This window comes from Coffea arabica, chromosome 4c, assembly GCF_036785885.1.
Source record: "Coffea arabica cultivar ET-39 chromosome 4c, Coffea Arabica ET-39 HiFi, whole genome shotgun sequence".
NCBI classification, from domain to species: Eukaryota; Viridiplantae; Streptophyta; class Magnoliopsida; order Gentianales; family Rubiaceae; genus Coffea; species Coffea arabica.
The window spans coordinates 5,327,674-5,350,688 of record NC_092316.1 but is presented as its reverse complement, the minus strand read 5'-3'; the positions used below and the strand labels follow the sequence as shown (position 1 = coordinate 5,350,688).

General features: G+C 35.7%; 4 protein-coding genes across 5 annotated transcripts; 1 reads left to right on the top strand and 3 right to left on the bottom strand.

Annotated features, from left to right (window-relative positions):
* Positions 1-441: 441 nt before the first annotated feature.
* Positions 442-2,364, bottom strand: LOC113742492 (alpha-1,3-arabinosyltransferase XAT2-like). Its single transcript, XM_027270324.2, has 3 exons — positions 2,220-2,364; positions 1,908-1,994; positions 442-1,613 (listed from the first exon to the last, which is right to left on the bottom strand). The coding sequence occupies exons 1-3, from the start codon at positions 2,362-2,364 to the stop codon at positions 442-444; spliced, it is 1,404 nt and encodes a 467-aa protein (XP_027126125.2).
* Positions 2,365-6,017: 3,653 nt separating this feature from the next.
* LOC140004888 (alpha-1,3-arabinosyltransferase XAT2-like) lies at positions 6,018-9,374 on the bottom strand. Its single transcript, XM_072045039.1, has 5 exons — positions 9,083-9,374; positions 8,511-8,606; positions 8,071-8,145; positions 7,600-7,671; positions 6,018-7,334 (listed from the first exon to the last, which is right to left on the bottom strand). Exons 1-5 carry the CDS (start codon positions 9,219-9,221, stop codon positions 6,130-6,132), a joined length of 1,587 nt encoding a protein of 528 aa, XP_071901140.1. The 5' UTR covers positions 9,222-9,374; the 3' UTR covers positions 6,018-6,129.
* A 5,655-nt stretch (positions 9,375-15,029) lies between these two features.
* On the top strand, positions 15,030-18,530 carry LOC140005191 (protein DETOXIFICATION 16-like). 2 transcript variants are annotated; one of them, XM_072045685.1, is made up of 8 exons: positions 15,030-15,442; positions 15,936-16,480; positions 16,617-16,703; positions 16,840-16,941; positions 17,080-17,318; positions 17,631-17,749; positions 17,840-17,926; positions 18,054-18,358. In XM_072045685.1, exons 1-8 carry the CDS (start codon positions 15,149-15,151, stop codon positions 18,111-18,113), a joined length of 1,533 nt encoding a protein of 510 aa, XP_071901786.1. In that variant the 5' UTR covers positions 15,030-15,148; the 3' UTR covers positions 18,114-18,358. The 2 variants fall into 2 exon arrangements, with proteins under 2 accessions (XP_071901786.1, XP_071901787.1); XM_072045686.1 differs by having other exon boundaries at positions 15,032-15,442; positions 16,840-16,896; positions 18,054-18,530.
* Positions 18,531-19,157: 627 nt separating this feature from the next.
* Positions 19,158-23,015, bottom strand: LOC113742917 (cyclin-dependent kinase D-3). The gene is made up of 7 exons (XM_027270940.2): positions 22,734-23,015; positions 22,173-22,471; positions 21,969-22,077; positions 21,494-21,619; positions 20,392-20,627; positions 20,011-20,325; positions 19,158-19,533 (listed from the first exon to the last, which is right to left on the bottom strand). The coding sequence occupies exons 1-7, from the start codon at positions 22,833-22,835 to the stop codon at positions 19,470-19,472; spliced, it is 1,251 nt and encodes a 416-aa protein (XP_027126741.2). The 5' UTR covers positions 22,836-23,015; the 3' UTR covers positions 19,158-19,469.

Genomic DNA, 23,015 nt, shown 5'->3' with positions numbered 1-23,015 from the left:
GTTGTATAAATGCTACTGGTTGGCCATTGTTAGCTAATTTCTAAGCAAATCAACAGAGAGAGTGTTCATGTAAATTGTAGCCCCTGTCTGTGCTCAAACCAGAAACGGAAAGTTGTTTATATTCACATCCAACGTTCCCAATGGAGATTGTGCTTAAGGACTTTGTTTCCGCTGGTAAATTAACTTCCTAAATCTGGAGAAAAAATTGGAAAAAAGAATCAGACAACAAACGCTAACTATGCTGATATTTCAGGAAAAGTGTGAGGATATGCAATCAACAAGAGACCAGGACCAAGACCAAGTTAAAGTAACCTCATTAATGGTATAATAAATTTTCATTATAATAATGTTCATAATGTAAAAAGCAAAAAAAAAAAAAAAAAAAAAAAAATCTAGTATCAACTTAGCAGCCATAAATCTATCTTTATACAGTCAAGTAATTTAACCATGCAAAAACTCAAGGGCTCTTAGCAAAACTTCCTTAAACCTGTTTAAATCAAGATCTACATCTTGTTTATCTAGAAAAACTGATCTGAAAGAACGCCATCCTATCTTAGAAATTGCACCTGGATCCTTAAAAATCTGATGGTCGTGAGGATACTGTTGTATTAATGAGCTTTCATTTGGACTGATCTTGTACTCCAAATACCACAGGTTCATGTCTCTCTCAGGCTCTTGGTAGAATGTCCTAGCTATCCATTCCATATCTCCCAGCGGTATAATTTGGATGACCACTGCTTTTTCTGGGAGGAAAACCATGTTGGTGAGTCCAGCCCCATGTACTCCCACCATAACATCAACGGAGTTGACCATCTCCGAAACTAATGATACATTCGAACCTGTTTCCTTAATGACAACATTAAAGCCTATTGTTCGAGCCATTTTTGCAATTTGTCTCGTGTTGATCAGCCGCCTTGTTTGGCTTCTTGAAATTAGAAGAAGTCGTGGTCTTTTGCCCAGTTTCTTGTCATTTCTAAACTTTTCCACTCTTTCCCTCTTCAAAGAATAAGCACTTCTTAAGATTTGCCTGAAGCCCATCATCGAATATGAAGACTCCGAAGAATCGATCCCAAGTTCTTTGTTGGTGGCTTTTAGACCAACAATGACTCTTGGGAAGCAGAGCACTCGACTCTCTTGATCAATATCAATGAAATCGTACTTGGATAACTTTTGTAGCAGGGGTTGGTACTTGTCAGTCCACCAGGAGTGATGATCGGTTATAAGAAATTGTACTTCACCATTGAATTCCATAGATGTCAAATATAGTGGAATCAACACATCAGAGAAGTCATGGAATGCGTTTCCCGCATATCCTCCCACGGAGAAAACAACCGCGGGAATGTTGTAGTTTCTACTGCAATCAGGAAGGCCCTCTAAAACCTGTGCTGGTTGAATTGTTATTCTCCTGACTCGTCCCATTGCAGTGCCATCTTCTTTTCTGGCATAAGGCTTTATGTTCCAAATCTCTTTGCCAACTGGCATTTGAGTCGGTGTTGAAGCAATGAAAATTTTTGATGAGTTACCATGAATTCGTATGTCCCCATTCATCTCACAAAAATCTGATCTTGGTCGTGTAAGGTTGCACATTGGCTTCACTTCCTTTGTGTCAAAATCTGAAATTACCAAGAAAAGAAACAACCGACTTTTAATTGATTATTGTGCTTCAGAGTTTATATAAACTTTACAACAAAAATTTTAACTCAGCCAACAAAATAAGCTCACGAAAAATTTGCTGCTTCGGAATAGCATAAGATTGTTTAGTTAGCAGAGCATTTGGAGGCTTAACATTAGCTCTAATCAGTTTGGCAAATCAACAAATCATAATACCGCAAAATGTTCAGAATCTGCATCCATTTAGAAATGCTCAAACATGATAATTTTTATACGAGAGATTCTTATATCCTTACATGATTGCCGTGGTTCAACTGCTGCTTCCTTGCTTCTCATCAGCATGTTGAGGCTAGCTCCTGTTGACAACTGCAAATGCAAATTCACTGCAAAATGCATGCATTATGCATACCCAAGTTAACAAAGAAATTAAAGCTGGATAATCAGAATTGTGCTACTACTTAGCACCTAGTTAACAGGTGTGGTGTATATTGCGTTAAAGGATTGACAAATTGAAGACCAAGGATGTCTAGATGTACAAATAAGCTATACTCCGAAAGTATAAACATATCGCTATCTAGCATAAATCTTTTGTACGTGTAGAAGCTTACAGACGGGGGGATTGCTGGACATGTAAGGTTTGAAAACAGTGAAAATTGTCGCAGCAATGACCAAGGAACCAACAAAAGCCCAAGATCCTAATTTTCTCTGCTCATGCCAACTGAAACTTCTCGCAAGCATAGTATTATATGCCATCTTATTTTCTTCCCTAGCTATAACGAATGATCGCCAATAAGAACAAGAACAGGAATGCTGTTCCACAAATGGAGATTTCCCTTTTCTCAAACTTTCAGAGCCCATGGAAAGGAAACCGAATGCCGGATTATAAAGCTGTCATGGGATTAGCAAGTCGCCTTGCATTTCAGAGGACGGTAGAGTGAGGTTTTCAAGAGATTTCAATGACAAATGGAGAAGGGAAGTTGAAATGCCTTTTTTTTTTTTTTTGGGAGTGTTTGCTCCCCACGATTTCCATAGTTCTGCATTGATTTTGCAAAAAATAATTCATTTTTTGGGAGCAAATGTAAATTATTTTCTTGAAAACGACTTCTGGGTTGACTGGTGAGACAACAAAAACGTTCCTTGGATTTTTTTTTTTTCTTTTCAGGTAATGCTCCTTGAGAGATGATATATCAATGTGCAATTTTGAATTGCAAGAATAGTGTCCATTTGCCAAATCATGACAAATCCAGTCAAAGAAGTTAGCAGATTGAATATAAGGCCTTGTTTGGATTGCTGTTTTCCGTCAAAAAATTGCATCGTTTTTGTGATCACATTTTCCTATTATCTTTTTTCCTCACATACATCAAATTGCTACAGTAATGAAAAATCATAGAAAATGCAATCGAAACACAACCTAAATACATGAAACTCCTACCAACTTTGTCTTATTATAAAACAATAAATTGTTTTTGTTTTGCATCATAAAGATTTATTTTGCGTGGATTTAAATTTACTTTGCAAGTCATTCTTTCGTTATCCTGCTAACTAATCAGCAAATGATTAATCTAACAGAGCAAAATCAGTACACTTCATGATCTTGGCCAATTACAATTTACCCCCTGTAGTTTAGCGTTTTATTACATAATCCCCTATGATCTCAAAAACTATACATAACCCCTTTATTGTTTGAATTAAAGTGTCAAAATAACAGAATTTACAATCCATAATAAAGTCAACTAAATTATCAAAAATACCCCTATGTAAAGTTAAAAATTATTTATTAACCACAAGGGAACTATGTATGTCTATTGAAAATCATAAGGGGGTTATATGGTAAAACACTAAAGTATAAAGGGATTATATGGTAAAATGTAAAACTATACAGGATTAAAGTGTCATGCATATTATGTTTATATATTTTGGTCACTTAAACCATTTTAGTTTTTAAATAAGGGTAATTTCGATATTTTTATAGATTTTGTTACGAATGATCATTTGTGTCACTTTGACACTTTAATTTAAATTATGAGGAGGTTATATATAGTTTTTAAAACTAGAGAGGGGTTATGTGAAAATTAACTATACCACAGGAGAGTAAAGTGTAATTTGCCCCCCCCCCCCCCCCTTTTTTTAAACAAGAGTGCCTTAAAAGAAAAAGGATTCTCCAAAAAGTTCAATCTAAATAACAGCAGTATGGAGTATTTCAGTAATTAATCAGTACTCCCACTCGAATTTCGAGGGTTTTGGAAGCCGTGGAACGGGGATTCTTTCAACCAACTAAGGTTTGGCATAGTTTTCTGCTTAAACCATGATCCTTTCAAAATTAGGTGTAGTTTTTTAGGAAAAAAAAATTTAAATGTACCCTATTAATATGTAAATGTGCCCCACTGACTCAATAGGTGCTTGAATTTAGGAAAAAATTTTGTTTTATTAATTAAACAAGCAAATAGATATAATTTTTCATTCTTAATGATCATTATAAGTCTAATGCTCTAAAGAATTCAGTCGGCGAATGTGTGTTTTCTACGAGTGTACTTTAAAGAAATGTGGCACATTAATTAGTAGGTGTAGGTTCCTCACATCCCCTTATGTTATTTACTAAATACATGTATAGTTACTCCTTAATCCTTGTTATGTGAATATCATTAGGTGCTCTTTTTTTTCTTTTTTCTTTTTTTTTTTGTATCCTTCACTGTTAAAACTTTCGTGAAGTGTTGTATGTGAGATGAAAATATTAGTAAAATGTGATTGAAAGTATAGTCAGAGAACAACATAAAATAAATTAGCCAATAGCTGGTCACAAAAATAAAAAGTCCACTTTTATTATTCACATAATTGAAAGAATTTATTTCAAACTGTGCTGCTACTGATTTACTTCCTTTTTTCTGGCTCTGCCACTGATTTTCGGGGGGCAGAAATAGTCCACCAAGCGAGTAAGCTGGACAACAGGATGTGGGTACAGTCGGTAGAGAAATAAAAAGAATTTATTTGCAAAAGCATAAATTGTCTTTTCAACTATGCAAAGAACATGAATTGAATTTAAGGGTCGAAAAGCTACTAACTTTGCCGTAGTTCCACGTCGTTTTTTTGGGATTGGGAGTTGGATAGTTAAATCCTCAAGATTGCCTCAAGAGTTGCCGGCCCTTGGGATTAACTTTGGGATTAGATTTAATTAACTAACTTCAAAAGTCTGAAAAAAAAAATTTAAGGGTCCAAAAAGTTGTTTTTTGGTGGTCATAAGACTTGGACATGTTAACAAATACGAATAATTCGTCTAATCAAGTATCGAAAGGATGATATGATAAAATAATTGAACCGCTAGGATCGCCGATTACTCTATTATTAAGGCATAAACTTAAACGATTATCATCGATATATGATATCCCTTTGGTGACCTCTAGAGGCCGAACCAAAACGTGTGTGCCTCGAAAATGGTAGTATTCAATTGTAGATGCTGCACGTACATACGTGATTCCACACATTTACCAACTTCCGACCATAAATCGGTAGTTCATGATTTTGTTGTGTTGACAGTTGTCTTCTTTTTTTTTTTTTGTTTATTTTTTAATATAGAATAGCTATTTTATCCTTTGTTTAAAATTATATAAAATATAAATTTACATTTCTTAAATTGGATTAGGTTCAATTAAATTCAAAATCCGGCCGGCAATCTGTATCTAGGAAAAAAAATGTTCATTTGAATTCGATTGAGTTCGAACTAATGTAGATTGGACTCGATATGCACGAGCTCGAACACGAACTTGTACAAGGCAAAATGAACTCCATCGACTTTTAAGAGCTCAACGAATTCGAGTTTGAGTTTAAACTCTGTACTGCTTGAAATCGATTAAACTCGATATGCATCCTTAGTCTTCTCTCATATCATTACTCATTAGTATGGCATGTACTTCTTGCAAGAAAACTAGAATCCCAGCATAAAAAGAGTTCTGCTAATGGTTTTGGGAGGCGGGTCCATTGATGATTATCCTAGGGCTCCTTCTTTATGCATTTTCAAATCTTGAGCAATATCAACTCAATCAAGAAAATCATGACGATTTTCAAGCACCCCAGATGAGATAGAAATAATTAAATTCCAATTTCTGAAGTAACTTATTCAAGTATTTTTGTTGGATGCATAGCCTACATCCATTTAACCAATACAATTGGACATGTTTGCAACCAGAACAATAATGTCCCATCTAAGTGAATTGTCTGATGGAATCTTTCAAACACAGAATTTAATCAACTTAAAATCCTTTCCAAAAAATTCTACAAAAAAAAAAATTCCTATTTTTGCCCTTTTTTTAACCAACCTTTTCATGGATCGCTCTGACACCTTCTTTTGCTTGATAAGATAAAGAAAAAAGTGGCAATTGGATAAAAAGAAAAATTTATTCCAATTTGTCGCTCAAAAAATATAGTAGTAATAAATATTGATAAAAACAAGGAGTATAAAGAAAAAAAAAAAAAGAAAAGAAAGAGGACTAATACTTTCTTGATTACACATCTAGCTCTAATTAACTAGTGACGGCGTAGAAGCTTGAGGGCTTTAACCAAAGTTGATTTAAACCTATGCAAATCAATCTTCACATTCTGTTTATCCAAGTACACCGATCTAATTGCACCCCATCCCTGTTTATGAAACGAAGATGGGTCTCTAAAAACTGCATGATCAAGAGGGTACTGCTCAATTAAAGAGCTCTCTGTCGCCTCAATTTTGTATTCCAAGTATCTTATGTGCATATCCTTTGAGGGGATTCCAAAGTCTACTCTGGCAAGCCCGTCAATGCCTCCCAAGGGAATTATTTGAACCAAAATTGCCTTATCTGGGAGAAAAACCATGTTGGTTAGTCCAGCTCCATGAACTCCCATCAAGACATCACAAGAATTGACTAACTGAGCAAAACTTGTCAAGTTTGTTGAAAGGCCTGCCTCTGCTACTATAACTTCATAGCCTAATTTTCGTGCCATTCGAGTGATTTCACCTTCGTTTGTCAATTTTCTTGTTCTACCTCGCGAAATTAGCATTAATCGTGGTTTTTGGCCGCCCCCTTTCCTCAGTTTGATCGCTCTAGTTCTCTCCAGGGAATATGTGCTCCTCAGGAACTGCCTGAAATGGTTCATGGACAAACCATGTGGAAACTTTGATGAATCGATGATAAACTCTTTATACGATTTAAGCCCTGCAACCATTCTTGAGTAGCAATGGATTTCCTTTTCTTTATCGATGGCGATTATTTCGTGTCTGGAGAGCCTAGAGAAAAGCATTTGATACTTTGATATCCACCAATGTTGATGATCAGTTGCAAGAAATTGTACCTCACCTCCAAATTCTTGTGAAGTTGAATAAATTGGAACCAATAAATCTGAAAAATCGTGGAATGGATTTCCTGAAAACCCTCCTGTAGAGAACAAGATTGATGGAATGCTGTGATTTATGCTGCACCTGGGGATATTGTCCTCATTATGTGACACTAATTTTATGGTCCATTTCTTGACACTGATCATTGCTCCTCCATTGCCTTTTCTGGCATAAGGCCGTGTGCTCCAAGACTTATTTTTGGCTGCAATGGTCGTTTGAGGCGAAACAATGAAGACGGTGCTAGAATTTGCTTCAATTCTTATATCTCCTTTGATCTCGCAATAATCTGAGAGGGGTCCCAAGAAATTGCATGCTGGTTCTCCTAGTTCCTCTGATGGAGTTTCCACCTTCTTTGCTTGAGTTGCTACAAAATTTAATTGAATTTAGATTCAAACTATTCGAAACTGAACATTAATTTTGTTAAAATGCTTGCTTTTGCGGAAGAAATTTTTTGCTCTTTGACAAGGGAACAAAAATAGCCATTTTCAATTTTAACGTTTTTGGAGAAATTAGTCGTTGGTAGCAAGTTTAGAAAATAAACAAGGAACCAAAAAAGGAACCATAATGCTCGTTGCATTTTCTTCATTTACAATACAGAACAACCTTACCGTGTAATGCAATTTGCATACCTAATGGAGGGTTGGTGTCGATATCCTTGACTATCGAGGTGTTAGTTGGATCCGACTCCACTGCTTCAGTTGCTGCATAATTATAGTGAAATTCGATTAGGAATATAAGATACCAGAATAGTCATTGATCAACTCATTCTTTTACGGAAGAGATGAGTGTAATCAAGAGATCCCGACTTTGAATCCTCCCACTGACACTAAAAAAACGACTCGTTAGTTCGAAATTGGTATATCATAAGCATATCGCTAGCATTTTGATCATATACAACCTGATTTTATGATAGTCTTCAAATATCCTTAAGGACTCTCAGAAATAGATATGTGTCATTCGACTAAGCACTCTCCCACATCCCTACTTTTGATTTCTGGCTGGTCTCTTGCTAGCAGTCTTATGATATAACTTTCCATGATCAAAAGTTATGCATTCCACTAAGTTGAAATCTTAAATAAGGAAAGCATTGTCATGCATACCTGATGGAGAAGAGGTGCCCATGTCATTGACTCTCAACATATCAGTTTGCTCCCCCTCTTTTGCTTGTTCAACTGCTGCAGATCAGTAAAGTAAAATTCAGTTTAAAGTATAAGTGACGAAAAGCTCCATTTGGATTAGCTGTTTGTGGAGAGTGTTTTTGAAATATTTTACTGTAGCAGTATCTATAAAAAAAAAAAAACTTTTACTATAGATGTTTTTGAAATATTTGATATATTATATAAATGTGATGTTTTTTGAGTTATTTTTATTTATATATTACTGTAGCATCGTATTTGAAAAATTGTTTTTGAAAAATAGACATATCCAAACGTACTATTATTGAACTTTATCATAACAAATGTTAGCCGTTATATTAGCCCTGTACATCTATAAGATTTATATTCCACTTAGCCAAGATCTAGTTACTATGGAAGATTACCATGTATACCAAATGGTAGGGAGATGTCCTCGTCCTTCATTGCTAACTTGTCTTGGGCAGCATCGATGGATAATTGCAAATTCATTGCATTGCCAACTGAAGCAAAGATTGAAGCAAGAAAGTGATCATTAATTACCCTTAAAGGATTAATTTTTCCTACACTGTCAGTGTATACACTGACTGACGAGATTGGATGAACGCCGCATCATTTGAATTTGAATTTAAACATCAAATTTTGTATATGTGGCATGCATTTAGACTCGCTAGTATATACACTGTCAGTATATAAAAGATTTATCCTTAATTAAATTCTTTCGTATATAGAAATTCTTGCAATCAAAAACAAAATTCCCATGTGCCTTTGTGTGAATTGTGAGAATATGAGACTCCTAGCATGACTGTAAGAGCAACACTTTGGAGCAGAGAACCAACTTTCACACTACAATAACTTGAGAAGATTATTTAACAGCTCAAAAAAAGAAAATGAAGAAGAAGAAGATTTAACGACTTGAAGTTACTTTGTTAAATTATAGAACCATGCATTAATATAGTAGCAAACAAAGAGGACTTACGGATTGCTAGAGGATGGAAACCAGGCTTCAGTTCCAAGAAAATGCTCACTGCCATAATCGTACATACGAGAATTGCCCAGAATCCAAATCGTTTCTGCTCATACTTGCTAAAGCTTTTAGCAAATATGGGATCATACATCCTGAGATGACAAGCAAAACCCACTCACTAGTCACTAGAACTGAGACACTAATGAAATATAAAGCATGCTAGCTACTTCTTTGTTTAAAAAGTTGATAAATTTGGCATTGGGGTCAAGATTAGGAGGACCATGAAGAAATGATATAACCATTCGCAATTTCCACGTCCTAATGGCCTTGTTTCTTCTTCTTTATGTATAAAGGGACATTTCCTTACCTAGAGTGAGACAATCATCATATACATACACTCGTTTTTCTATTGTTTAGGTAACGTTTTTAATTAGTTAACTCACTGAATAAAACGTAGGTCATTGTATTCATCCTTGAAAGTAACATATCAACCAGAGTTGTTATAGAATCATTGGAAAGATACAGTTGAATTTGTTGTTAATCATCATATTAGATTTTATTAGGAAAGAGTGAACTGAAAGCCACAAATGCATGCAACTACAAGACTAATAATAATCTCGAGTATCTAAGTTGACTGTTGACATAAGCCATTGCGAAATAAAACAGATTAAAAGGTTTAACTACAAAAACAGAACAAGTACTTGTCACTACTTGGAAGGACAAATAAAATTAAGGGAAATTAAACATAAATGTCTTTCCACTTAATTTAATAACATAAATACCTTAACACTTAATTTATTTATGAAAATTCAGTTTAAAAAAAACTTTCACTTAATTTTGTACACAGAAAAAATGAAATCAATAAATTAAATTAAGGGAAAGGACATCAAGGGGATTAATGATCTCTGTCAGGTGCTAGTCTTGCTTTTTGGTGCTAATCTTCCTTGCTGGTGCTTAATTTTTCTGCTTTGGAAGATTTTCTAAACTGCTGTCTAATATTAAACACGATAGTTTGCCTTCACAAATATCTTTTACGTAATATGTAGCCAAAACAAAACCAGAAAACTTAGGCTTTGTTAATTTGATGACCTTTTTTTTTTTTCTTTTCTTTTTCTTGGCTCAATATCTGGATGAAATGTACCTAAATTTTCTGTTGCGTCTTGGAAATGGCCCCTCATCATCGCTTGCTAGAATAACATGACATTAACCAATAATAGTTTTTTCTTCAAAATGCTGTTATGGATGCAAAAGGGCTAATACAAAAACCGACTTGCTAAATCTGACATTACCAACTCTGCTGAATTCTCACTAAACTGAGAGTTAGGTGGTTATGTCTAAGCTGCTCAATCATTTCCAGGTTTGATTTCCATGAATCAAAACCACTCCACAAGAAAATAAACATATATATGCACACATGATTTCGTTTGTTACCTGCTCTGCATTCTTTACGCGAGAATGGGCAAAGATTGGGTAGCACCAGAAGGGGACGTCTAAGCCCATTCTCTGTCTTGCAGTTTGCAAGAGGTTGCTTTGTTAGTAAATTGCTGTCAAATTACGTAAAATGGATGTATTAGATTCTTCCTTCTGATATGCGGTACTTATGTTACAATTTGGCCTATTTTCTTTGAAGCATCATGTATAGCCTTTCTCCTTACGGAGCCTAGGGGCAAACACTCCAAGATTTCGAACAAATTTCTCGATTATATTACAAGAAGAACAAGATATTAACATCATTATATAATTTTGTAGGGTTAATAACTAAACTACTACGGGCCTGTTTGACAAACGAACTTCTTTTCAAGTTTTGTTCTATGAATTTTTTAACAATTTTATCGACAGTAACCTCAAAAAGCTCTTTAAAATTACTAAACTACGGGCCTGTGATCTGCTGCACTTGGTGATTAGGAAAAGGACGACAGATGTCAAGTCTTTCTTGCGAAGAATGCTTGTCGGTCGCAAATTAGAGCAGGGTTGGATTAATGTAGCGTGCCCGACTTGTTTACCCCATTTTCCTGTTTGCCTTTTGTTGTGGTTTCATTAATTAACTTAGGCCAAGGTTGAAGATTGATTTGGGACCATATATAATGTCAGAAATTCCAGATCATGTCACCAAGTCTCAAGAGTTGGACGTGTCATTTGGGTTTTGCGGTCTATCAAGTTTTACACGAAACTTTGGATTTTGATTTAGTTTTTTGTCACAAAAAGTTTCCACCACTCATTGATTTAAATCCCTCAATTATTATGTGGTGTTAAAGTTAAAAAAAGTAAGTAACAAGCTTCTCCCAACAAGTCCTCTTTGGCACCTTCAAAACTAAGTGCTGAGAAAAAAAAAAAGCATAGGTATGAAAAATTCAATCTTAGTTATATGGAGTAACCCGAATTGACAGTCTTTAACATTTTAAACTTGTTCACTTGAGTAACAAGTGAAACCCTTTTTTTCTTTTTCTTTTTTTTTTTTTTTTTTTTTGTTGCTTCAAATTTGAGTTTTGGGCCTAATTCAAAACAAAGCTTCTTCTATGATATTTCTTAGCCGACCCTTGAGCACTAACTTGGTCCAATTGGAAAAACTCAGATAGTCAGATAGTCCATCAAAAAATATATCAGTTCTCCATAATTTGCATATTGATTGGCTAGGAATATCAGTTCCCCAGGCCTGGTTCTCCCAGGGAGTTGTACCAAAACCTCTTTGAAACCAGTTTCGTTATTTGGTTCTCGCAAGAGCTTGCTGCAAAATGGCCCAATTAGTTTCTACCCAATAACAATAAAAGAAATGACTATTGGGCACCACCATGTTTTAAGGTTTGGTGGGGGGGTGAGAACTCAAGAGTTGAAATCTTATCATTATACATGGCTTATCACTTTAAATGACTTAAATCCATACAGGTATGTAGTGTACTCATTTGATCCGATGGTGATTCAGTCTCTCATCGATTTGTCAATAGGTCTAGTTGGACCCTTTCTTTTAGAATAGGTTAGAGTAGGATAAGAAATAAGTATAAAGTAAACAAGTGACGATTGATTTAAAAAAAAAAAAGATAGCAATAAAAAATGTTGGTCTAATCATGATCCCCAAACCATAAAAGCATCAGATACAGCAGACGTGACGACCCTTTTTCGATTTCATTGTCCATGCACTTGGGACCATGATTCGACTAAATCCCAGATCCTACAATTATTGGTATCAATTATACTTTACAGTGTAAACACTATCACAGGTGACGTTGATGATCGCTGAACCTATAAAATCACACACACAATTATGTCTTCGAACCAAATCTCTCCATCCAAATTTAGGGAAAAAAAAAAATAGACAAATCTATCCATTAATTGGCTACTATTGATCTCTGGGAGACCTAAGTCTACTGTGAGGTTACCGTTTCTACTACACAAGGACATACCAATGCACTATTTGGCTTTCTAATAAGCATCTTGACTGCCTATTCGAATATTTGTAATTTTGTATGTACATGGACTCGGTTCACCAATATTATTGGCCTTAAAACCGCGTGTGTTTTTCTCGTTGGCGTTTACCTTAAAGTAAACTTTAGGCGCTTGCTGCCCAAGGAAAGCATGCTTCCATTTTTCGCCGTCTTGTTTTAGATTCAGACATGTGATTCATTGCCAAACCCACAAACGTTCGGGCTAATTTCTTAGATTATATGTAAAAAAATAAACAATCCGTCAAATGCACGTCTGACATTGGTGTTGTCTTGTTCTATAGCGGCCGTGCTGGCTGAATCAGCACGGCCGCAAAATAAAAAATTCAGTTGCGCATTGTCAGCCGTCTGCAAAGTTCAACAAATTCAGTGCGCATCTGTCAGGTGCGGACGTGCTGACTGGGCACGTCCGCACCTGAGCAAACAGACCGTTGGTCTGCGCAAATGTCAGGCGCGGACGTGCTGACTGGGCACGTCCGCGCCAGAGAAACAGACTGTCTCCATTTCTGCGTTCATAAAGCGAAACTGTACCACAAAGGAGGAAACTTCACGACCATATTTAATAATTATTTCTTCCTTCTGCAATCTGGACAAGGATCACAGGGGCAGCTATAGACTCCATAGTTGACTTGGCGGAGCATTGGAAGAACATCATTATTCACATCCAAAATTTGACTAAACTCTAACAGATGTCATTCCGGAATCCTTGAATGCTTGTGAAATAAAGAAATTGGCATCCACTGGGAACAGTGGTAGGGTCCTGGCGTGAGCCCATGAACAAAATTTAAATGGTATTCTAACTCTATTTTATTCATTTATGTATAATCTCCGCCAAAATAGTCGCTTATATAGTTTTTATAATAATTTTAGTAAACTAGAATTTCACAGTCATCCTAAATAAATTTCATTAATTTAATTTTCAAAATAACCTGATTAAACTAAATTTTAACCATAATCCTAAATATACTTCAATTTATTAATTTTTAAAATAAATACATTCACCTAACCTCATTATTCATGTCCCTAGATGCCTTTGTATTGTAAATAGAACATGATTTTTTACTTAAATTTTGTATTATTATTAAATCATTATCAAATGCATAATAGTTGTTAATTAAAGAAAGATTCATGTATTCTAATAAGCAGGAATTAATATAATGAAATATATTTATAAGTTATAAATTATATAAATATTTATATAATGAAATATACAATAAATATTATTAATTGAAATATTATAAAAACACCATATTTATAATATTAGAATATTTATAATTAATATTAATGTATATTGTATATATTATATATTTATAATATTATATATTTATAATTATTATTAATGTATATTATGTATATTAAATATTTATATATTATATATTTATATATTTATTTATACATATTATAAATATTTTATTTTATTTACAAAATACTTTTATATATTTGTAATATATTTATATAAATATTATATACTATATAAATTATATAAATTATATTATTATATATTATATATTCTACATTTATACAAAAAATATATATTAATGTATATTTATAATATACATTTATATTATGTATTATATCTAATATAATTATTTATACCTATTATAAAAATTTTTTTTATACATTTATAATATATTTATATAAATATTATATACTATATAAATTATATATAATATAATATAAATTATATATACGCCAAAAAGATGTCAGGCGTCAGGTGCCTGACGCTTTCTTTTTTTCAAAAACTGTCAGCAGCCGTGCTGACTGGGCACGGCTGCTGACAGCTTATTGAAAAAAAAAAAACGTCAGGCGCCTGACAGTCAAAAGGAGTCAGGTGCCTGACATTTGACTGTCAGGCGCCTGACCAAAGTCTTTTTGACCCACTGATTGCTTTTTTTTAAAAAAAAAAAACCATGCGGCCGTGCTGAGTCAGTACGGCCGCTTTAGTTTCAGAAAACGAACCTGTCAGATGTACATTTGGCGGATTGTTTTTTTTTTTCCCTATAATCTAAGAAATTAGCCCAAACGTTCGTGACGGATAGTCAACGTCAATCAATGACAGGATTTAATATTGCTGTGGTCAGAGGTGTCGACAGATAGTCCAAAATTCTGGTCTTCTTGCCATCCTGTAAGTGCAATCAATCTGTGAACGCCGCCATCCCCCTCCACGCAGTATCCCAGAATAGTAGTACTGTACCATATCGCTTGAGTTTCCTCTATTACCATTATACCCCTTTGCGGGTCCGTGTCCTTGTCCTCTAAAACACAACCAGACTCTACATATTATCGACTTTCAGCGCATCTAGACTTAGCCTTGCGTTCTTCCATCAAGCAGATATGAGGATATGCAGACATGTTAGAAACTTTTTCTAGACTAGGGGCATATCTTGTAACAAGAAGCTGTGCCCTGTGGGTAGAATAGGCATCCAGGAATTTATCTCTCTCTCTTTTTTTCCTTTTTCTTTTTTTTTTTGTGGGTCCAAGAAGAAGGAAAAATATTCACCGCTACAAATTTCAAACTAGCAAAGGCAAATCCATTTTTGTCTCTCTGCCTCAGAGTCCCGAGGGTGACTCAGTTTTGTTCTCTGTGTGTGTTCTGTGTGAGCCTTTTAGTTTTACAAGGCATTCAAAGAAAGGAAGAAAAATGCAGAGAGAACATGAAGAACAAGCAATCCTGAGTGCACCATTGGTCAACACCTCTGAAAAAGTGGGGTGGAAGGGAGGATTGGGTGATCAAGAAAATAGTTTTAACAAGAAAGAAATTGTCGAAGAAGTTAAGAAACAGATATGGCTAGCAGGGCCTCTCATCTGTGTCAGCCTTTTACAATTCAGTTTACAGATTATTTCTGTGATGTTTGTGGGACATCTTGGAGAATTAGCTCTATCTGCTGCTTCGATGGCCACATCTTTTGCATCCGTCACCGGTTTCAGCTTACTGGTCAGTTGGCAATTCACTCATGATCGTCATTACTTAATTCACTGATGAATGTTAAGACTGTTTGTAGTTTTCATCGTTGAAGATGCACATGCTTTCGAGAGCAGGATGTTAAATATAGTTCTTTAAGATTGTGTAGAGCAAACTTGAGAATTTCATTAATGTCTAACTTGATTTTGACCGACTTGTCTTGCTACATTTAATCTTTTGCTCGTTCGCTGCGAGTTAAGACTGGATTTTCGATGCTTAAAATGATTTTCGAGAATCTATACGTTGTGCTATTGGCTTCTTATATAATTGCAACCATGCTGTAAAACCTTTGCGTAGTTAATCTGATGTGTTCTTGGTAATCTGGCCCTGTGGTTTAACTTTGATGATTTTCCATCTAAGGGGATGGTGCAATGCTTCAGTGCTTTCTTGAAGTTGGATATGAACTTCTAAGTATAGATTTCTTCTGAAGTAATTTTGCTTCTCTGACTGCTCCCCTTTTGAACAGATGGGAATGTCAAGTGCATTGGATACATTTTGTGGTCAATCATATGGGGCAAAGCAACACCATATGCTGGGTATCCATATGCAGAGAGCTATGATAGTTGTGTTACTCGTAAGCATACCTCTTGCAGTGGTCTGGGGAAACACTGGTCACATATTAAAGTTTTTAGGCCAGGATCCTCAAATATCAGACCAAGCTGGGGTATTTGCCAAGTTCATAATCCCAAGCCTTTTTGGGTATGGCCTTCTTCAGTGTCATGTGAGATTTTTACAAAGCCAGAACATTGTCTTCCCAATGATGTTAACTTCTGGAATCACAACATTATTGCACGTCCTTGTCTGTTGGCTTCTGGTTTTTAAGTCTGACCTTGGCTTCAAAGGAGCTGCTTTGGCGAATGGCATCTCTTATTGGATCAACCTTCTTCTGCTTGCATTTTATGTCAAATTCTCTACTTCGTGTAAGAAAACGTGGACTGGATTTTCGAAGGAAGCCCTGCATAATATTCCCAATTTCCTTAAACTTGGAATCCCTTCAACTATCATGATCTGGTAAACTTTTTTACACTTTCAAGTTTCACAGTCGCATCTCATGAGAATCAGCAAATCCTATTCCATTTGTACGTCCACTAGTATCTTCATTATATAAGTTAATATTGACACAGTTCACGTCTTTAATTTTCAACAGTTTGGAGAACTGGTCATTTGAGATGACAGTTCTGCTTTCTGGCCTTCTTCCTAATCCACAGTTGGAAACCTCAGTGCTCTCCGTCTGGTAAGAAATACTCATGCCCACCCCCATACCCCGTTATATAAAATCTCTCGTCTCTCATTGACAGGAAATCGAATCAATTTCCTGATAATATGCATGCGAATTGTGACCACTTACTGATTGAACTTTTGATTTTCAGCCTTAATACAGCTGCAACTGTTTGGATGATTCCTTTTGGACTTAGTTGTGCTGTGAGGTCAGTTAAAGACACGACTAAAACATATAATTTTTGTTCATACGGGTAAAATCATCCTCACATGTTTATTGTGCTGTTCCATCAGGGTTCACTTGTTCATAAGTTGAGGATCCCTTTCCAACATGACCAAGTTATCGTACCTCCTTAGTAGTCCATTTTTAACCTGGTGAGTTTTTTATGCAGTACACGGGTGTCAAATGAACTGGGGGCTGGTCATCCAAGAACTGCACGTTTGGCAGTCTGTGTCGTCTTTTTCATGGCCTTAACAGTGGGCATTCTGGTTGGATTAGTCCTCATCTTGATACGTAACGGTTTGGGATATGCTTTTAGCAATGAGAAAGAAGTGGTAAACTATGTAGCAAGGATGGTGCCATTACTTGCAACATCAAATTTATTAGATGGGCTCCAGTGTGTTCTCTCTGGTAAACTACTGATACTTCACTCCTTATCATTACCACAAACTATCCATGGAAGATAATGCACTGTGTAGCCAGTAAAAATTATAGTACAGTAACCCATGCACAACCCCTTCTATAGTGCACTTCCATGCAAAAATTAAAAATACAAGCTGTTCAACCACAAAATGTGTGTCTGTTGAATTTTTGGGGTCATCAAATTTACGAAGGGACTTTTTATACATCATAAACTCAGCAGAAAGGAGCTTAGAATTTAGAAAGAGAACATTAACTAGCTAATTGTGCTTAGAAATATAAGTTTACGTGGTTACTGTTCAGGTACTGTTAGAGGATGCGGCTGGCAAAAGATTGGTGCATTCATTAATCTTGGATCATATTACCTCGTGGGCATTCCTGCTGCTGTCTTAATAGCATTTGTTCTCCACATCGGAGGACAGGTAAATGCTTGCAAAATTTCCCTTTCAAGTTCCAATTTATCTCCAATTCTGCATCCTTGCTCACTACCCTTGTGTAAATTGATGTCGTAGGGCCTCTGGTCGGGGATAATATGTGCACTGATTGTACAAGTACTGTGTCTTTTCATCATTACCTGGCGCACTAACTGGGAAAAAGAAGTAAGCATTCTATCCTTTTATTCGAATTCCTCTAAGCTCTTAAATTCTGAGAAGAAATTGGAATTCTTCTGCATGTTCTTTATCTGCTTATGCGGTTGTTTGATTTATAAACTTGCTTTATGCCTAGGCAAAGAAGGCCTTGGAAAGAGTTCACGATTCTATAATCCCTGTAGAGACTGTCTCATGAGGCTTCAGGCTTTATTCTGTTATAGCAGCCGGACCACTTCTTGAGCAATATTGGTTAATGCAAAGGTGAAGATTTTGGAAGCATGCATCCTAGAAACAATGACAAACCAAAATGCAAGCTCACAAGGCCCTCAACTGAAACTCTCAGGTTTCTAGTTCAGCTCTGCACCACAGGCTTGCAGAGGCAGAACTAAATGGTCTCGTAGTTTATTGATCATGGTTGAAAATCCTCCTTCCTTCAAGAAAGAATTACAAAATAACAGAAAGTTGTGCTCCGCCATATTATGCCACCATCGGTGGTGGTATCTTTAGCAGAGAATTTCTGAAGCATTCTTCAGTGGAGTGCTGGTAGTATAAAGTAATCCGATAAAAAGGGATCCTATTCTCCATATACAGCCTCTGTTTTTTATATTCTGCATTTCCAATCTCTTTTAAAAACTGTTGATATGTTTGATTAGTTTCATTGCATTGCAAGCAAATCTCTTGGCATACCTGCATAATGGATTATGGGCATAATTTAAAGAGACTTTATTTTTTTTCGGCATCAATTTACTCCATTTGCAAGGTAGTTCGGATTCATATCCATCAGCATTCTATAAAAATTTGCAACAAAGAGATAGCAATTATCTTGCACAAACTCAAAGGCAACGTGAAAGGCCATGATCCATATCAGGTTGCTTGTGCGCTTAATAGGTTCTTTCAGCTTTTGAAGATAACCAATTATTAATGGATAGGAAGGAAAATTCCTCCAGCAGACACAAGTTTTAATATGTAAAGAACTTGCTTGAAGTTAAGTCGAGGGAACAACACCATGAACGGAGTCAATGTTATATATTTAAAACAAAAAATTTGAGGATATACTGGAAACTCTTGTTAGTTTGATTATCAGACTGGAAGGTGCATGCAGCTTTTATTGTGCATATATCAGTCATTCTTGCTTGATGAATGGTAAACCATCCAAGTCTCAAATATATTGGTTGGGTTCTAGAAGATCAAAGTAAACAGTTTGCCCGTCTCATTCACAAAACCATCATCTCCATTCACATCGAACAAACCTGTTGCAGTAATTAAATTAACGAAATCACGTTTTGCCATGGATATCTTCCTGTTTCACATGGACTACATAAACTCATTCCATCAGCAAAAAACTTTTCTCGTTACATGTGTCAGAAACATTTTTTTTTCTTTTTTTTTCTTTGTTGGGGGGGGGGGGGTTTGGTTTTCCAAAAATGAGCTGTTCAAACACACTCTGTATCATGCAGTCATCGATATCACTATAATAACCAGCTAGTCAAAAAAATCTTTTTTTTTCCCCTTATGGTGGATAAGTATCCAAGTTCATCAATGAATCAGTCGATCAATCTTCTTCTTCTGGCTGGAACTCAAGATCTAGTTTCCTCTTCAAGTGTGTTCTGTCGGCACTGCAGAAGAAGAGAAAAATATTAGGTGCATCTTTGCCTGATGATCTTATGAATAAGAAATTAAATTATACTTGGAACGAACACTTTCTATAGCAAAATTGCAACTGAAAATTTCCAGCATCTCAACCACAGAAATACAACTTTGTTCAATCCAATTAACTGAATCTTATAGATCTATTTTGGTAACTAATACTACCATGAAATGATTGGACACCAAACAGCGTTTGACAAGAAAGTCATGGAAGTCTAAGAACTAATACACAGCAAGGAAACATCTAATTTGCAAAATACTCGAAGGTTTATCTAAGTGTAATAGTTTTTCCCCCCATTGAAATATTTGCTGTCTAAGCAGAAATACCCTGCACAATTACTTGTTCAAAAGAAATTGCAGCATGTTACCACCATTTTGAACAGGCAGCAAAAATGAACAAAACCTGCATAAAATGACATAGAAAATTCCTTGCAGGGCATTATTACCTGTTAATTGTTGGTCTACTAGGAGGTCTCGTCCCAAGTATGGAGAAATCTAATGACATTGCTACATGCTCATTCCTTTCATCAGCTGATTGTCTAGCTTCATATTCGTGGTCATCCATCCTGTCAGCTAAATGGGTGTTCCCTTCAAATCCTTCACGATTTGGCATAACCCTCCTTGACTTTCTTGGAGGGGACAAGACTGTCGGACCTTCAAGTGGATTGAAGTCTGAACCCTTAGAAGTGACGGATTCCTTTTTTGGGGGAGGTCTTGGCAGCAAAGCTGGTTCTGTAGGAGGGATCCCAGATGAGAAGTACCTAGAAGTAGAAAATGTCAATACTGTAATCATGAACTATAATATATATCTATCATAATGAAAGTACCTATGCTCTAATGCCTGTTGTGCTGAAATTCTGGCTTTTGGGTCATAATTGAACATCTTTGATAAAAGGTCCAAAGCATCATCACCGGCCATTGGAAAAAGTGTACGAAGAGGCTGTCCTGGAACATATTGGTATTCCACATAATCAGGCAAATAAATCATATCTGGCCACTGTGAGGGCTTTGGAGTACCAAAAGCCGCGAAGATCTTTCCCAGTTGATCAATATCGCTGTTCCCCTATACAAATTCATATGTAACCACAAGGTAAGAAAGTCCAAGTACCAACACATCACTGTAACCACAAGGCAAGAAGATATTTCTCATAGATCTATATCACTGTTCCCCTAAACAAACTGAGATGTAACAACAAGGTAAGAAAGTTTAAGTACCAAGATAAAGGCCAATCAGTAGAAGAGAAATAATTACAAGAAGCATGGAAATTCCACTTTACACGTTTATCTTCTTCTTAATCATAGATTTATACCATTCCATAGAGCGCCTCTGGGACTTTCATTTTGACTCTTAAACAAATGGGATCAAACTAATCCAGACTTCTAGAGATTGAAGAAAGGAAAATTACTTCTCTCCAAATAAAGGTTTTAATTTCATTGGATGCACCCTTTTTCCTAAAAGGAGGTTTAAGACAAGCGGTAAGACTTAGTTCTTTTGATTTAGGAATATATAATTACTAAATTCCCTAGAACTCAAAAGAAATGAAAGCTACAAATCAATTAGTAAATATATAGAACCATGGCTGCAATCAGTTAACAGGAATATAGCAAGGTAGTGTGCAATGTGTCAAAACTGCTCATTTCCTTCTTTCAGTAGACACTGAAGCCATAGTATTCTTTTGGTTAGTTCTGCTATGCAATTAACTTATACTTTTAGAGGGCCTTTCTTTAAGTTATCTTGTTTCACACTGCATCTATACACTAATTAATATTTGCTTACTTTCTTCAGGACCAAAAAAGCAATAAACAAGTTTTAAAATTGATCAGGAGAAGGTATTTTTAAAGAGAGAAGAGCAACTACATTCACATCTTAGAAGGACCAAAAACAACCACTTCACCGCCCCAATCTTCGTAACAAAAAGACCCAATTACCTGCAGAAATGGTCGACGTAGTAGGAGCTCAGCAAATATACAAGCAGCAGCCCAGATATCAACACTGGGACCATATTGCTTTGCACCAAACAAAAGCTCTGGTGCTCTGTACCAACGGGCAAATACCTACTTGCACATATACAAGGTCGCCAAAAATTTAGCATCTCTTTAAGTCATACAAAAGGACAAACCAAAAATCAACTAACAAATCATGTCATAGGGACTTATTTACACCATCCAAAATTACTGTGCAGGTTAAAAGTTAGCCATCTAGCTCTCCCTTAAACATAATTTACTAGAAAAGAAAGCATTACATTCACGTCTAGGAAACAGAAACAAATTGATTGTCTAAGAGTACATAACTAAGAGCAGGATCAAGCACTAACTCAAGACTCAGCATTCAGTATCAATGTCTAGAAGTTTAAGGTGCTCAACTTACTCATATGTACGCTCAAAGTAACGAATAAAAACATACCTGGTGAGTGAATCTCCTGTCTGGACTGCCAAAGATCCGTGCCAATCCAAAGTCCGCAAGTTTAAGCTGCCCACGCGGTCCAATCAGCAAATTGTTCGGTTTCATATCCCTGCAGCAAACAGATAAAACTTTTATTATAATCTGTCTTAAGCCCCAGTAATTTATTCCTATACATCACTAGTAACTTCAAAATGTAAAATGTACCTATGTAATACCCATTTTTTATGGCAAAACGCAAGCCCTTTCAGTGTCATCTGAAGATATGACTTGATATCAGCTGGTGAAAGCACTATATTTCTATCTCGAATAACCGCCTCAAGATCAGTCTCCATAAACTCAAACACAAGATGTAAATTCCCCTTATGGGGAAAAGCATCAATCAACTCAATAATATTCGGGTCCTTGAGCTCTTTCAACAACTTAATTTCTCTCAACGCTGTAAAATTTACTCCTTCTTTCTGCTTCCCTATCCGGATTTTCTTAATTGCCACTGTCTGCCCTGTCTGCACCATCACCACCAAAGATTCAAACTTCAATTCTACGGAAAATCAAGAAAATCCAAAACCTCAAACCATTTTCAAAAATCGAAAACCCATCAAAATTTTCAACTTTTTATTATCATTACCAAATCTCACCAACTGGGTCCATAGAAGACATAGCTAAACAAAACCCAGTTCAAGACTCGAGAATAACATGTTGAAGAAATGAAAAAAACAAAAACAAACCCTAAAAATTTTTCAAACAGAAATGTAAGTAGGCACCTACCTTAGTGTCGATGGCTTTGTAAACGACACCGTATGTACCTTCTCCGAGGACTTCCCGTTTGAGGTAACGATCGGCTACTTTTTTAGTATCAACTTCAGACATTTTTAATCAAATTTCTCAGGAGGATGTGCTTGGAAGTCTGTCTTCAATGGAGAGTAGTTTATGAAGTATTAACGTTCATTTTTTGGAACCCAGAAAATTTTTTTAAAAAATTAATGAAATAAAGATGCCTAGATTATTGGATTAAATTCATTAAAGTTAGAGTTGAGGTGAATATATGAT